The following is a 15,949-nucleotide window of genomic DNA, read 5'->3' as shown; positions in this document are numbered from 1 at the left end:
GATAAAGAAGTTCCAATCACTGTAGCTGTGGAATAAACCGAAAGGCAACGGGGTTTAACGCGAGCACGCACACTAAAAGGATCCGTGCCGGTAGACGATGGAAATTAATCGAGTAGGGTGTTTTTCTCGTTCGACAAGCACCGCCTATCGCTCGGACGAGAACGAACGGCGAAATTCGACCGACACGGCTAACCAGAAATGATTTATCGTCCGGCTTCATCGTGGATTCCGTAATTCGCGATGAATTATGCGAGCCGCGGACTGATTTATCGCGGCCGGCCTATTGTTCCGCGCCTCCCGAGGCGGCGGATTAAAAGTTCAAATATTCAAACACAAGCGAGAACGACTTGTTTCCCGCAAATTCGACGATTCCGGGAACCGGTCTCTCTCCCTCTCTCTCCCCCCTTCTCTTTTTCTCTCCGGTAGAAACCGTCGCGGCCGAGAACCCCCAGGGATTTGAAATTGAAAATGAAATTCAGAAATTTCAATTGAAGTTCGATCTCGAAAACGCGACGGCGGATTGAAATACCGGTGCGCGGTTTTCCCATTGTACCCCTCGAATCGCGTCAATTTCCAGGAGACGCGGTGGTACACCATTTTCTAATAACCCTTTACAAACGATCACTGTAACAATATCGAATTTTTATCAAACGCGACGGTCCCTCTACAGTTTGATTGGTTCGCTTTTCTGTGCCGCGATCTTACTCCGTCCATGGGAACACTTTATATGGGGCCGGTCTCCGCAGATTCGCGATAAGGTAGAGTGACTACATTACCGTCCAAAAATGGTTTTACGTGCTTCAAGCTTTCGTCCTTAAATAAGAATATTTTGTCGCTGGTGAAGGGCTCGTTCGAAAGAGGAAGGTTCAATCTAGTGCGCGATGGTCATGAGCTGGTATCTAAATCAAGTCTGTGTCTGAAGGCTGTGAATGGAAATTATTAATGAAAAAGTGCCCTTAACCAGTTGACTGTGTTCGACGAGTATACTCGTCATGAAGAAATGGCAATATTTTCTGTCATGACGAGTATAATCGTCAAAACAGCTGTAATTCAAACACCGGTTAATTTTTGCGACGCAACTTAGGTACGCATTCTTCAAAGAGGTCGCAACCAGCTAACTGGTTAAGAACTGAAAAGTATACGAGAAATCATTCTCGTTCGCAAGAAGTTCATACCTTACCGATATAGTCTGTCGTCTGCGCCGGAAGACATAATAACGGTGACAGAGAATAGTTGTGACACACACAGCCGGGTGGCGAGATCTAGGACTACCTTGAGAAAGCATTCGAATTGAAATTCCGCTTGGAATCGGGCCGTGTCCCTGGTAAGACGGCAGAGTTAATGTGTTCAGCATGATTGACCGGTTCCAAGTCGGAAAACGCATTTAATTTTAGCCGAGAGACCAGCCTCCTCCGGAGCCACGAATTTTACGGCGAATTTTACCGCGCGAATTATTCCCGGCCGATCATAAAACCGTGAGTAGGGCCCCGGCCGTTGTTGCCCACGACAGAGTTACGATCGTTCGTCTCTAACCGATTAGAACCGCGTCTAAACAAATTATTTCATTGCAAAGCGACCTCCGTTCCGTCGGGAACGCTCACCTCGATCTCAATTAATTTCCTCGATTTTTTTCGACGCGTGGAAAAACACTAACTCTTGAGCAGCAGTCGTGGGAACACCCTAAGCCTAGATTGGGAGCCCTACACTCGTTGTACACGACTATAAATAAATTCACTGTTGCTTCAATGTATCTCCATTGCAGTTGGAACACTTGCTGTGGGTTTACTTAATTTATTGTATTTTTTAATTTTGTTAAAAAGCTTTGCGAACACTACGAAGCCCTAGGTCTAGACTACCATCCCTCCATGACTATGAATAAATTACTACTTGGGCCAAGGAAGCCTCCAGTGTATTTAGAACACTTACCTAAGGCGTAACTAATTTATTATATTTTTTAATCGTGTTACAAAACCTTTCTGAGTACCTCGAATTTTTGAGGAGCAGTCGAGGGAAGCCCTAAGCCTAGACTGGGAGCCCTACCGTCCCTGCATGACTATGAATAAATTAATTCTTGGGCTAATGTAGTCTCCAGTGTATTTATAACACTTTCCCAGGGCTTAATTGATTTATTATATTTTTTAATCGTGTTAAAAACCTTTCCGAACACCTCTGACTCGTGGGAGCCCTACGTTCGTTGTACACGACAATAAATAAATTAATCGTTGGTCCAGAGAAGTCCCTGCTGAAAGTGTTGTTAATTAATATCTTCGCTCGCCATTTGTCACGCGAGAGAGGTGGAAGAATGTTTTGTTGTTGCGGAGCGACAGCAGGACGCGATTTCAGTGGTACGAGTCCGCGCATGGTCGGACCAGATCGATTCCGGTAATGGAGGTTCGTTTCGAGCGTCGAGCGAATTTAAACAAGGCACGATTCCTCTTCATTAGTCGAAGAAATTATCGACGAGAGCGGATCGGGTTACGGAATCGTGTCCTGTAAACATCGTTAATCAGATGGTCGCGTAATTGTTCGATTTCAGTGGAAGAGTCACGTGTATGGCCAGGCCGCGTCGAACCAGCGCTTCGACTACTTGCTGCGCCCGCATCGGTGCATGTGATACGCGCGGTTTCAAGCTTCCTGATTAATCGATCGCCGGAAGCGAGCCTTAAGATGTTCGAAATTAATTTATCAACGTCCTGACATCTAATATTAACAATTAATACCAAACACCCTTACCAGTCCTCAAATTGGTGTATGTTGCCTTATTAATAGACTGTGGATTTTATGCATTTACATGCAAGGTACCAGGTGAATTTTAGTATATATTTAAGTTATTAAGAATAAGATAAAAAAATGGTAAAAAGAATTTTTTTTGGTCTATTCTGATAGTAAAAATATTGAGAGAATTTAAAAATTATCAGTAAATTGCCTTCAGCGTATTAAAATGTTTAAGAAGTGAAAGACATTTTTCCATTTGCCTCCTGTCTCTTGCAGTGAATGAAACAATTTTAATTTTGCACAAAGAGCAGTCTATTCATGCAAATGGCAAGATTCAATTTCGTTGGACTTCGTGCGGTTCGTACTGTAATACGTCATCTGATAAATACATATTTATTTCATCATTTCCCAGGAAAGCATCTTTGCAATTCGTGATCATAAAATAATGGAAGATATGGAATATTGAAAAATCATCTGGAAGCACGCGTATTACTTTAATTCTACTGTACAGTGTATATCCTCGCCAAATTAAGTTCGGACTCTTCCGTGCCGCTCAAAAGCGAGTCGAATTAAAAAAGCATGGAAACGATTGTCCGTGCCGACCAGAATTCCTCTATCATCCGGTAGCCCGAAGGATTCTGCTCGAAATAAAAGCCCCGGGAGACAGAGCGAGAGCCGATACGCTCGCTCGGCCCTGTGATCGACAATCGACGCGAAGGATCTCGAAAACCCGACGAGTGGCCGTCGGGAAAAATATTTTCGTTCCTCTCGGCCGCGCTCGCGCGTCTCCACCGAAAAAACGGCCACCGGTTTCCGCTCGGTTCTCGCTCGCACAACCCCGCACCGTCATCAGCCTTTGCGAACACGTCTGTCTCCTTTTTTCCAACGGTCGTTATCCCATTCAACGAGTAATTAGCCGGCCGTTTGTCCCGCGAAGCGGTCGGAAGCGGGTGGCCGCGATCGCGCGACGCGAAACGAGCCAACTTCGGGACAAGTTTCGCCGGAAGTTCACCCTCTATCTGCCACGCCGCACCCTCCTGCTCTCGCAACCCCGCGCGCAACCCCATCCCCTTCCGCTATCCGGGGAAATTAATAACAATTGTCGCGCGACCGAGCGCCGCTGTTCCTTTGTCTGGTACACGGTTTTCGAACTGGACCGATAAAATGCTTCAAACACACCCCGTTCCAACCCCCCCTAATCGCTCGAGGGCACGCGAGTCTGCGAAATATTCGGTCGCAAAAATCAAAGACTTCTTTCACTTGGAAAAATCGTTTTCGTTTAAGTGGCTGAGAATAGGAAAAAATTTTTTTGCGGGGGAAACGACTGGAGAAAACTTTTTGAAATTTTTCGCACGTATCGAGGCACGTTCACGACCGAGCGACATAATTTTTTTGCTCGAAAATGGCGCTCGTGTTCGACACTGTAAATTCGTTTCTCCGACGCTTTAACGTTCTCGATAATTCTGTTTGATGGAATCTAATTTCGAAAATTGCTTATCAATCCCGTTTCGAAAACACGAAATCAGTGGAGAGCGAATCGAGTTAAACCACTTTTGGATCACGCCCGAGACAAACTTTATTACCAATAATTTATTGGAATTTTCTGAAAATTGTTACACTCGCGGTGACCACACTAAGTTCCGAATAAATTTCCATCGTATTTTCAGCTTCGCTTCGAACGAATATTTGCTTTGGATTGGAAAGGTGGGAGGGGTGCCGTCACGTTCGCGAAAGACTCGGAGATGCTCCGTGCAAGACGAGTGTAGGTAGGAAAAGAAAGGCAGTCTCTCACCTATAAAAGTACGAACAACCCCTGACGCTATTATGGGAGAAGTGCTCAGCGTTCTTCTCGTTGCCGAAGTCCTCGAGCGGGTCGGACCAAAGCAGGTCGCACATGGGCCCGAACGCCGGCGGCTCTTTGAACCTGTCCAACTGTAACAGCAAAGTCAACATCGATCGAATTAGTCCAAGGAACTGTCCGATACACATCGGTAAATATTCCGCGTAATCGTCGAAACCGTACACGGCACAGAGGCTTTGCTATAGGAACCCTATCGATCGCCGTTGTCCCTTCAGAAATAAAGTTTGAGGGCTATTCTGATTTCGGAGAATTTTTTTCAGCGGAACCGTTCAACTGTTCGTATCAAGATTTTGCACATGTATTTGTGGGTGTTTGAAGTACACATGTAATTTTTTCCAAGCAAAAATAATCAAAATTGCTACAGGAGCACCGTTGCCCCTTCAGAAATAAAATTGAACAGGGTATACTGATTTTCAAAAAATGTTTTCAGAAGGAGTGTTAAACTTTTTATATCAGGATTTTGCACATGTATTTGTGGGTGTTTGAAGTACACGTGTAATTTTTTCAAGCAAAAATAATCAAAATTGCTATAGGAGCACCGTTGCCCCTTCAGAAATAAAATTGAACAGGGTATACTGATCCTCAAAAATTTTTTTCAGAAGGAGTGTTCAAGTTTTTATATCAGGATTTTGCACATGTATTTGTGGGTGTTTGAAGTACACGTGTAATTTTTTCCAAGCAAAAATAATCAAAATTGCTATAGGAGCGCCGTTGTTCCTACAGAAATAAAGTTTAATTCGGTATCCTCATTTTCAAAAATTTTTTCAGTAAAAGTGTTAAACTTTTCGTACCAAGATTTTGCACATATATTTACAAGTATTTCAAGTATATATCTTATTTTTCTCAATTACAAATAGTCAAAATTGCACGAGTTATATATTTTTGTTATAGAGTATGTTTTATAAAACGCGTGCTGATTGTTCCACAAGTCCTTCTGCTTGAAAATAAAATAATAAGCAAGTATATTGACGGGTATAAATGTTGCTATAGTCCGTCCTAAGGTCAATGAAAAATCTTGATAATTTACAAAATGGTCTCCCCATCATATAACGATGAGAATATATTTCTGCAGTTTCCGAAAAAGAAATAGAAAAAATGCTGAGCTGACGAGTCTCCGATCGTCGATTAGAGCATTTCGAAAGGCGAGACGGCCACTCCGGTGATGGCAATGACGCCGATGTTATTGCGTCTGGCATTATTAGGTGCAAACTGCTCGTTACAGTGTAAACTGCATCGGGCCGGTTGCATTGGCGCGCGCATGCGCCGACATGCTCGCACGTGTCCCGTGTGTCGAGAACTAATGCCATTCAGCATAATTAGCGTTACCCATTATGATCGAAACTTGCAGTCCACGGGGCCGAGCCTCTGTCACGACGACAGGCGCGCATACACACAGAGACAACGTCGATACGTCAACGTTAAGTCGGCCCGTTATGGCCGGGTAATTACAGCGCGGTAATTATCGGGGACGCTGCTCGACAACCTGGCTAGCGCCTCCGACGCTTGCCTTTTTCTATCGCAATTCCCTGCCAGCTAAACAGATTTCAGGATGCTCACAATGTTCCCCCTTCTGGCATTATAATAAGCTGCTTCGATTCGTTTTTGCCGTTTTCTTCTCTTCCTTCTTCTACGACTTTTTCAATTATTAACCGTGTCGTTTCGCCGATTGCTGAGATATCGGACACGATAGTTAGTTATTCTTACATTCAATGTTTTTATATTTGTTACGAAGCGAGTTAACTCTTCGTTCATTTTCTTCTTAATCTTCTCGTTGCGCGTGTCGAATATGGGGTGTTGGAATTATTAGGAATTTGTAGGAGTTTTTAGGAATTAATAGGAATTTTTAGGAATCAATGGGAATTTTTAGGAAGTTTTAGGAATTAATATGAATTTTTTGAAATCAATAGGAATTTTTTGAAATCAATAGGAATTTTTACGAATCTTTAGGAATTAATAGGAATTTATAGGAATTTTTAGGAATCAATAGGAATCAATAGGAATTTTTAGGAATTAATAGGATTTTTTAGGAATCAATAGGAATTTTTAGGAATTAATATGAATTTTTTGAAATCAATAGGAATTTTTAGGAATCTTTAGGAATTAATAGGAATTTATAGGAATTTTTGAGAATCAATAGGAATCAATAGGAATTTTTAGGAATTAATAGGATTTTTTAGGAATTAATAGGAATTTTTAGGAATTAATACACAGACAATTATCCTTTCGGAATATTTGATTATCTAACACAAAAATATGTCTCATATACCACTGCAATTGTCACGAATTAGACATCGACGCAGACGTTCAACATTCCCCAGAGAAATTCCACAGTCAAATTAATTTTAGACCTCGTCTGACTACCGGCGTCCGAAACTACTTGCCCAGCAGCAGATGATTCGTGCCGCGTTCCCGTAAGAAATGCACGGTTCAGCGGCACGAATTTATTTTCTCGCTACTGTTCGCGAGTAATCCGAGATTTTACGATTCATTTCTGGGATCTACAAGAGCTGCATCGAGGACGATAGATCCTCATTCCTGGACACAGTGTCCGTGCGCGAGACTAATTTCCTCGTGGACGTTCTCCTCTATTAAATAATACTCGGAGACACGCTTCCGATATTTCCCGTTCCGATTCGACGTGGCAGGACCATCGCCGCACCCGCAAATGGAATTATTACCGGACCCGACCGGACACTCGTTTCTACCTCGTGCAGCTTCTTATGAATCTTTCAGCGACCGCTCGCCCGTTAAAACTGAGTCGCGTTTTCCCAAAGAGAACACACCGCGGCGGAGATCTAATTAGAGACGTTAGCTTCCTGTAGCCGCTGGCTTCGAGACATTAGCTTCTCTTGAAGTTGATGATTCGACCGTGGAAAAATTATCATCCGAATATGTGGGCAACTTAACGCAGCTGAGATTTTAATTATTGATTTATTAAACTTTGCTATCTTTGAACTTGGTCCTCATTTTGGTGCCATAAAACCCGTGAAAAAACCCCAATTTTTAAACGAAGCTAAGTGCTGTACGATTGTTTTTTTTTTCTTTAGGAAATTACATATTAAATATTAGGAATTATCAGGAATTTTGTTTGAATATTTTTTCGATCCAATCCTGTGGATTCATCGCCCTGGATGTTAAATGATATTTTATTTCTTCAAGGTTTTAGTCGCTTGTCGCTGCACCTGCAATTCTCGAAATGCTCACGAGCTAATCGAAAAGCAAACCTTCGCAAAGCCGTACCTTCAAAATCCCGAGAAACCTGTGGAACGGTGTCTCGTTAACCCCTCGATTTCTCGGAGAAATACAACCCCCGCCGCTCGAATTTCCACGTCGCATTTCAACGTCCCTTTTTCGAGTTCGACGGAATTTCGTGTGAAGATCGAAAGAGTTTCGGAGCACGAGAGAGAGAGACCGTGTGCTCGTCCAATAAGGCGGATCATTTATTTGGTATCGCAAGGGTCCAGCGAGGGAGAAGTGTCCGCTCGAAATATGCTGGAAATTCTGGCGACAGCGAGGGTATGGCAGTCGGGCGGGGACCATGCAATATTTATCAGAGTCTCATAGATCCGCTCCCTCGGCTTCTGTTATGTATTATTCCGTGTGCTCCGACGTAAAAGACGGGTTTTGCAACCGCGGGTAAGCGATATGAATACCAAATGTCGACCGGGGAATACAACGGACACCCTCTCTTCTCGCGACATTTGCATACCGACCTCCGGCCTCGAGAGCCTACGCGATTCCTCGAAACCGGCCGATTAGTCCAAGGAAAAACCGTCTTCCCTCGATGCTGGGGAAAAGTAGGGGTTGAACAACCCTCCTGAAAAATCTGCTCGAACAGATTCGCCTCTCGACGGGATCGATTTGTCTCCAAAAAATGATCCCGCAGGATTTTCCGAAGAGAAGTCACGGATCCGGAAGGGCCACTGTGCAGGGGAGGCTTCTTATCGCAGAGTCGGAGAGAAAATAAAAATAAAAATTATATGAAAACTAAATGGATAGCTTTGCTTTTCTCGAATAATTTTAATAGCATTGAGACGGTTCAATAATCTTGCTATTTCGAGTTTCAACCGCCCAATTTTTCCACAAGTGCATAAAATTCGTCAGTAATGACAGAAATTTTTCAGAATGCTTTCGAGGGTGTCAAAGTAGAGGCTTCGATTTTTGTACAGGAAGTAATTTTTTCGGTGGAACTTCGTTTGAAAATTTTTACCATTTTTCACCGGGTTGTTTCGAGACGACCTCGCCCATCTCTTCAGAACAGGGGGGGGGGGTTGCTCCGCGGAACTATTAAAATATCGAGGCCTGCGATCGAACGGAGGAGGAACGACCGATGATAACGTCGATGCAAATTACCGCGGAATACCCGGTGAATATTTCCGACTCGTCGAACTTCACCCAGTTTTCCAGGGCTTTTGTATCCCCGCCGCGGAATCCAACCCCCCCTCCTTCCAACCCCTGCCGCGACTTATTTTCCGCGATTGTTGCAGCTAAAAAGGGGAGCGCGACGAACGGGGACAGGCTGGAAGAAGAGGGTTAACCATTCCCGCGTTCTCCCACGAGAAATACCCTCGTGATCTGCCGGAACAGATGCACCCCCTCTTATTTCTCCCCTTTTTCCCTTTTATTCTGTCTTTCTCGCTTCGATCTGTTATTCTTTCTTACCTTTTCCCTCTATCTCTCGCTGTTTTCTCCTACGCCATCTTTCGAAACGATTTCCTTCGTTCTATCTTTCCTTTCTTTCCTGTTCTCCCGCCACTTCAACCATCCCCCCTACCCTATCAACCATCCCCAAGGCTTCGTTGCTTACTCGCCTTTTCCTGTTCCGCGCTTTTCATCCGCTTTCCTCGACGAGAAAACTGCGAATTGAAAAGCGGCGACGCTGAATTACCTCCGTTTATCATGGAACTGGAGGGATTGATCGCTTTTCTTTCTGAGAAGCGGAGCGAGGACCACGATCAGAGCCAAGTGTGGGGTAGAATACGCGATTTCGGGAGGGGTTTAAGTCATCGCTTTGTCGATCTCGAATTTGTTTAAAAGATACGAACGGAGTTTGCAATTTATCCTGACTCGTGGAGCCACGGGGTGCATTCAATGCGATATCAATCGTTTCTCTCGAAGAAATAGGTTACCGATTCCGTTGAGAATTAAATATGACGTACAATAAGCGATTTCAGGGGGGGTTTAAGTCATCACTTTGTCAATTTTAAATTTGTTTAAAAGATACGAACTGAATTTTGCAATTTGTCCGGACTCGTCCAGCCACAAGGGGCATTTAATGCGATATGTTTCCTTTTTCTCAAAGAAATAGGTTATGGATCCTGTTGAGAATTAAATATGACGTAAAATAAGCTATTTCAGGGGGGGTTTAAGTCATCACTTTGCCAATTTTAAATTTTTTTAAAAGATACGAACTGAATTTTGCAATTTGTCCGGACTCGTCCAGCCACAGGGGGCATTCAATGCGATATGAATCCTTCTTCTCAAAGAAATAAGTTATGGATTCCGTTGAGAATTAAATATTACGTAAAATAAGCGATTTCAGGGGAGGTTTAAGTCATCATTTTGCCAATTTTAAATTTGTTTAAAAGATACAGATAATAACTCAAACGAAGACGTTGCGAAGAGACGAGAACGTCTTAACGAACCGCGGCTGAAAGGGGGCCAGCCAAGACTGCGGTTGGCATCATCTCGTGGCTCGAGCCGAGGACGAGGCTAATCGATCGTCTAATTAATTAACATGATTCTTTGTTAGCCGCCGACAAAGGGTTAGAACGCTCCAGGGAGCAGAGCCCACTCCAGCTTTTAATATTTATCGCGCGAGTGCGCGCGCGCGTCCGGGTTTCCACGAAATTAGGAATTCCTAGGACCCAAAGGGACTCCGAGGTTCGTCCGTTTTATTTCCGGAGACGATTTTATCGCGGACCATCCCCGGGACAACGTTTGATATGGAGATCGACGGATCGATAAGTCGTCCCTTTGAGACGTAAAAGACCATAAAAGTGGATCCCGCACGGCTTCAGCCTCGAACATCCGTCGGATGTCCCTTTCAACCCGGCTTCTCCTTCCATTTTCTATTAATGTATGAATATTTCACGGCTCTCCGACCGGTTTCCTCTCCGAGGAACAGATTCGATACGATAATACCATCGTTCGATACATAATCGTTCGATAAACCGACGATCGAGACCTGCACAGAGTTCAAAGCAGAAGGGAAAAATTGTTCGGGTCGTAACTTCGCGGGGAAAAATCGCACGACAACCTAACCCGGCACATTTTAAAGGGCGGAGTCTCTACTTTCATCCCTTTATAAATCATTCTCTTCTTCACGATACTTCAGCGCTGAAAAATAATAGAAAAAAATCGAGTGACACTCCGAAGTTTCATAAACGGAAGCTTAACGCGTTCAAAGATTTCTGTGGTGCTTGATCAATTTTTTTCCGAACTCTAACCAACGTGGATTCGAAGATCGCAGCTCCGAAGATCCAACGAGCCCTCAAAATTAGTCGCACGATTTTCTCTCACCGATCCGCACGATTTAAAACGAACGCGCGCCACGGACAGCACACGGTAACCCAAGATACATCCCGTAAAGGTTGCACTCTCTCGTCCGCACTCCGGTCTAAAAGCATTCCCGAAGAAAAACATCTCCGGGAAGCAAAAACAGAAGCCCCGACGTTCGAAACGAGTCGAGAAACATCGTCGTTCAACTCTCCTCTGCGAAGTTACATCGCCGCGAAGTCAAACACCAACAATTTTCCTTTTTCTCGGGGAACCGGCGTAATTTCCTTCAAGATCTAATTACGTCTCGATTCTGCGAGGATAAAACGAACTCTGCCACCGGGGGAAAGTAGCAGACTGCTGCTCAAAAACGTTCCACCCATTTCCCGAGCGAATCGACGTCGGTAAACCTAACTGGACTCATTTTCGAGGCTGGAGAAGATGTTTCGCAGTACGTTCGAACATCTCCGCATTGAATTTGCTATAACTCGGGGAGAAAAAATCGCACGAGAACCTAACTAGGCTCATTTTAAAGGGCGGAGTTTCTACTTTAACCCCCTGGAACCGCTATTTTGTCCAACAGCGACTTCCATTAAAAATTGAACGCAAAAATGAGAATGGTTCCACCGAATTTTAAAAACAAAGATTTTTGTACTTTCGAACATCTCCGCATTGAATTTGTTGTAACTCCGCGAGAAAAAATCGCACGAGAATCTAACTGGGCTCATTTTAAAGGGCGCACCCTCTACTTCAACCCCCTGGAGCCGCTATTTTGTCCAACAGCGATTTCCATTAAAAATTGAATGCGAAAATGGGAATGGTTCCTCTGAATTTTAAAAACGAAGACTTTTGTACGTTCGAACATTACTGTGTGCAATTTGCCATAACTCCGCGAGAAAAATTAGTACGACAACCTAACTGGGCTCATTGTAAAGGGCGGAGTTTCTACTTCAACCCCCTGGAACCGCTGTTTTGTCCAACAGCGATTTCCATTAAAAATTGAACGCAAAAATAAGAATGGTTCCACCGAATTTTAAAAACAAAGATTTTTGTACTTTCGAACATCTCCGCATTGAATTTGTTGTAACTCCGCGAGAAAAAATCGCACGAGAATCTGACTGGGCTCATTGTAAAGGGCGGAGTCTCTACTTCAACCCCCTGGAACTGCTGTTTTGTCCAACAGCGATTTCCATTAAAAATTGAATGCGAAAATGGGAATGGTTCCTCTGAATTTTAAAAACGAAGACTTTTGTACGTTCGAACATTACTGTGTGCAATTTGCCATAACTCCGCGAGAAAAATTAGTACGACAACCTAACTGGGCTCATTGTAAAGGGCGGAGTTTCTACTTCAACCCCCTGGAACCGCTGTTTTGTCCAACAGCGATTTCCATTAAAAATTGAACGCAAAAATAAGAATGGTTCCACCGAATTTTAAAAACAAAGATTTTTGTACTTTCGAACATCTCCGCATTGAATTTGTTGTAACTCCGCGAGAAAAAATCGCACGAGAATCTGACTGGGCTCATTGTAAAGGGCGGAGTCTCTACTTCAACCCCCTGGAACTGCTGTTTTGTCCAACAGCGATTTCCATTAAAAATTGAATGCGAAAATGGGAATGGTTCCTCTGAATTGTAAAAATGGAGATTTTTGTACGTTCGAACATCTCCGCGTTCAATTTGCCATAACTCCGCGAGAAAAATTAGTACGAGTGCCTAACTGGGCTCATTTTGAAGGGCGGAGCCTGTTCTGCGTCTACGTCGAAGGAAGACGCGTTCCGCGATGGAATCCCATTCGTTTCGAGGCGGTTTCCGAGCCGGGCGTGTCCTTCGCGGCATCGCGGAGGGAAAAACGCGCGGAATCCGAGGCGGAATGCAGCGGTTCAGGCGAGCCCGGAGGGGTTGCAACCCCTGGAACCCTCGCAACGATCGAGAAACCCGTGGAGAAACACATCCGACACCCGTTGTAACGAAATTCAGCCACCGTTTTCGCCTCTCCTCCCACTGACTCGCCGAGAGAGAGGAATTCCGCGCGATGCTCTTCCCCAAAGAGATTTCTTTTCGCCGTTCGAACTCCGGCAGGAATTGATCCTTTGAGGGATGAACGCGAGTCAGATGCCGCAAGACGGAATTCTTTAACCGGAACAGATTGGCTCGGAGAGACCGGCAACTTTACCGCTGAATAATAACGCCGTTCGAACCCCGAAAATATATTCCGCCTGTCGCGGCAAGCCATTCGCCGATCCGAAAATGGCAACGTTCGTTTCTCGGCATACTCTCGAAGTTCGAAAAATGTTTTTCACTGCCCGAAGGATCGTTCAATTGGCCCCCAAAAGATCAAGCCCGTACGACTTTTCGTTTGTTCAAGAAAAATTGTCGATCATTGGAGTAAAAAATTGTAGTTTCGTGAGACCCCCATGGGGGGAGTAATTATTTTCCCGTGACCGGTTATGGGAATAAATTTTTTGAAATTTTTGTTCCATAGCTTTCACTTCGAAGTACACTCCCTAAAAATTTCGTTCAACAATTTTTAGCATTGACTTAGTTACTGCTCGCGATGGAGGCGCACCGCCCGACACTGTACCGTGATAAGTTAGAATTTTTATCTCGAGAACAACAATTCTCTTCCCGTTGTAAAAATTTGTATGGATACCTGGATGTTCGGACAACTCACTCAGAAAATTTCAATGGGATCGATAGGATGGTTCTCCGGTAAAAAAATAATTCCCGGAGGAAACTGAAAAATGACAGATCCGATATATTGTTCCGAGATTATTGAAACGATGGAAGCAGGAGAAAATTTTCTGCCAAGGGTCTCTTGCACAATTTTATTTTCTATGAAAATTCGCGATTTCGTGCGATTAGTGTGGCAAGAAGTTACTTACTTTGCGAATGTCTTCTAAATTGTGAATCTCCGGCGACAGGCCACCGTGCACGCAGAGGAACTGTTGGTTCATGAGGGCGGCGAGCGGCAGACAGTCGAAGGCGTCCATGCACGCGTCGTACACCCTCTCCGAGTATTTTATTTTACCTGAAAGCAGATAAACAACCGTACAATCAACCACACACGCAACACTCTCATCCGCTGGAAACCGGTCACCATAGTCCCGGTCCCGGTCCCGGTCCCGGTCCCGGTCCCGGGCTTTTGTGTCCCGAGGAGGGAGATGAAAAACCACCAACGGAAAAGAAAAGAGAACAACAACAACCGAACCGGAGAATAAAATCCGATCGCGAACGACGGGACGGTCGGAGAGGATCAAATGGAAAACGAAACAGGAATAAAAAAAACACACACACACACCGGAGAAAGTTGGCCAGCGACAGCCTCGATTCGACTACTTTCCGCGCTTTGTTTCTTTTATCGCGGCCACGGCTACGAGCTGTCGTTCCCAGCGTTATTGCCCGCGAACAAAAGCGTCTTTCGGCGCTTTTATTCGATCCCGTCGTGCCCCGCAGCTCCCCCCGAAGGCCGCTCGGTTTTCACGGTCCTGGGACTGCCCCCTCTTCGAAACCCCGAGGACCGAGTCTGCTCGAAACCGCCCTGTAGGCGGTCAGAAAAAATCGAATTCCATTTCTAGTGACGGAGTTTTAAATGGAGCAGTCTGACAGAGACATTTTTTAAAAAATTGTAGCGAGGGAAAGTTCAATAACAATTCCAATCGCGAACCTACAACTCGACCACGGGAACGTAATCGTTGAGCTTAGGATTACTGTATAAAATAGGATTTTTAACACTGGGTTTAAAAATGACTATTTTACATTACTTTATAAAAACAATATGAATGTATCTATCAAAATTTGTAGCCACATTTTTAATAATACGAAGCATTAAAAATTACATACATTACTTCATAAAAATAACATTAATTTGTCTATCAAAATTTGTAGCCATTTTTTTAACCCTTTGCACTCGGCGCTATTTTCATTCTAAAACTAAATTTTTCTCTTCCGTCTTAGAATATTTTCATTTTATTCACACGAAACTGATCCGATTTCCACATACAATATTTAAATGTTTAGTGATCTGTTAAATACAAATTTTGTAATGTAACAAATACATTGTAATATTTGTTGTAATTTCTTTGAAATAATGCCACAACAATTTCTAGTGGTGCTTCAGAGTCACCACTCGAGTGCAATGGGTTAATAGTAGAGTGTTTTCTCGATATATGTCAACAACACGGGTCTTGCCACCGACATATATGGTCCAGGAGGTACTATTCTTTGATCCACGCAAAACGTCGCAGGATATACCCCGCGGTAGTGGGGATAGTTCTGCGACTTATATCACCGAGGCATTTGCGACATATATCGAGAAAAGACACAAAAGAAAAATAGAAATTTGTATACACCCAAAGAAATGAATTTGTTGAATAGTTTCTCACGGATCTCAATATTCTTGAGTTAAAAATATTAGAACCCGGCATTTTGACGAGTCCCGTAAATCTAGTATTAGGCTTCCTCTTTTCGCACAGCACAATTATTCGAAATTCTACAGCAGACTTCCGGTGTAAATATTGCATTTGGGTCTTGCCTTTCGGGACAATGTTGCAACCTCAGTGGAAGCAGATTGGAGAACCCAATTTGTCGGAAGTTAATTTCCCCGTAATTGTTTTTCGGAGAAACGGAGGATTCGACGAAGCACAAAGTGAAATGACAAAGTGTTTGCCACGACCCTGGACCGCCGGACCAAGAAGAATCCCCTGTCAATAAAAGAACCGAGATATCTCCAGGTTCGACAGCCTCAAGATTTGTCGGCGGACAGATTGCTGGTCGAAGAATCTGTCAGCGCGAGACACACCCGTCGAGATATCTCGAACCCTCTCGACCTTGATTGCGAGGCTTCCTAATGCTTGTTGGCGAATTCCACGTAGGAA

At 44.0% G+C, this 15,949-nt stretch overlaps 1 protein-coding gene across 7 annotated transcripts in view; it reads right to left on the bottom strand.

Annotated features, from left to right (window-relative positions):
• LOC143360690 (serine/threonine-protein phosphatase 2B catalytic subunit 2) overlaps nucleotides 1-15,949 on the bottom strand; it is a 206,113-nt gene that overhangs the window by 49,278 nt on the left and 140,886 nt on the right. For all 7 annotated transcript variants that reach the window (XM_076799782.1, XM_076799783.1, XM_076799789.1 and 4 more), the window contains exons 5-6: nucleotides 13,958-14,103; nucleotides 4,508-4,647 (exon numbers count right to left, since the gene is read on the bottom strand). In XM_076799782.1, the coding sequence (XP_076655897.1) occupies nucleotides 4,508-4,647; nucleotides 13,958-14,103 (286 nt within the window). The remainder of the gene's footprint in view (nucleotides 1-4,507; nucleotides 4,648-13,957; nucleotides 14,104-15,949) is intronic.

Source organism: Halictus rubicundus, chromosome 13 (genome assembly GCF_050948215.1).
Source record: "Halictus rubicundus isolate RS-2024b chromosome 13, iyHalRubi1_principal, whole genome shotgun sequence".
NCBI classification, from domain to species: Eukaryota; Metazoa; Arthropoda; class Insecta; order Hymenoptera; family Halictidae; genus Halictus; species Halictus rubicundus.
The sequence above is the reverse complement of the archived record's forward strand: the minus strand, read 5'-3'. Positions and strand labels throughout refer to the sequence as shown.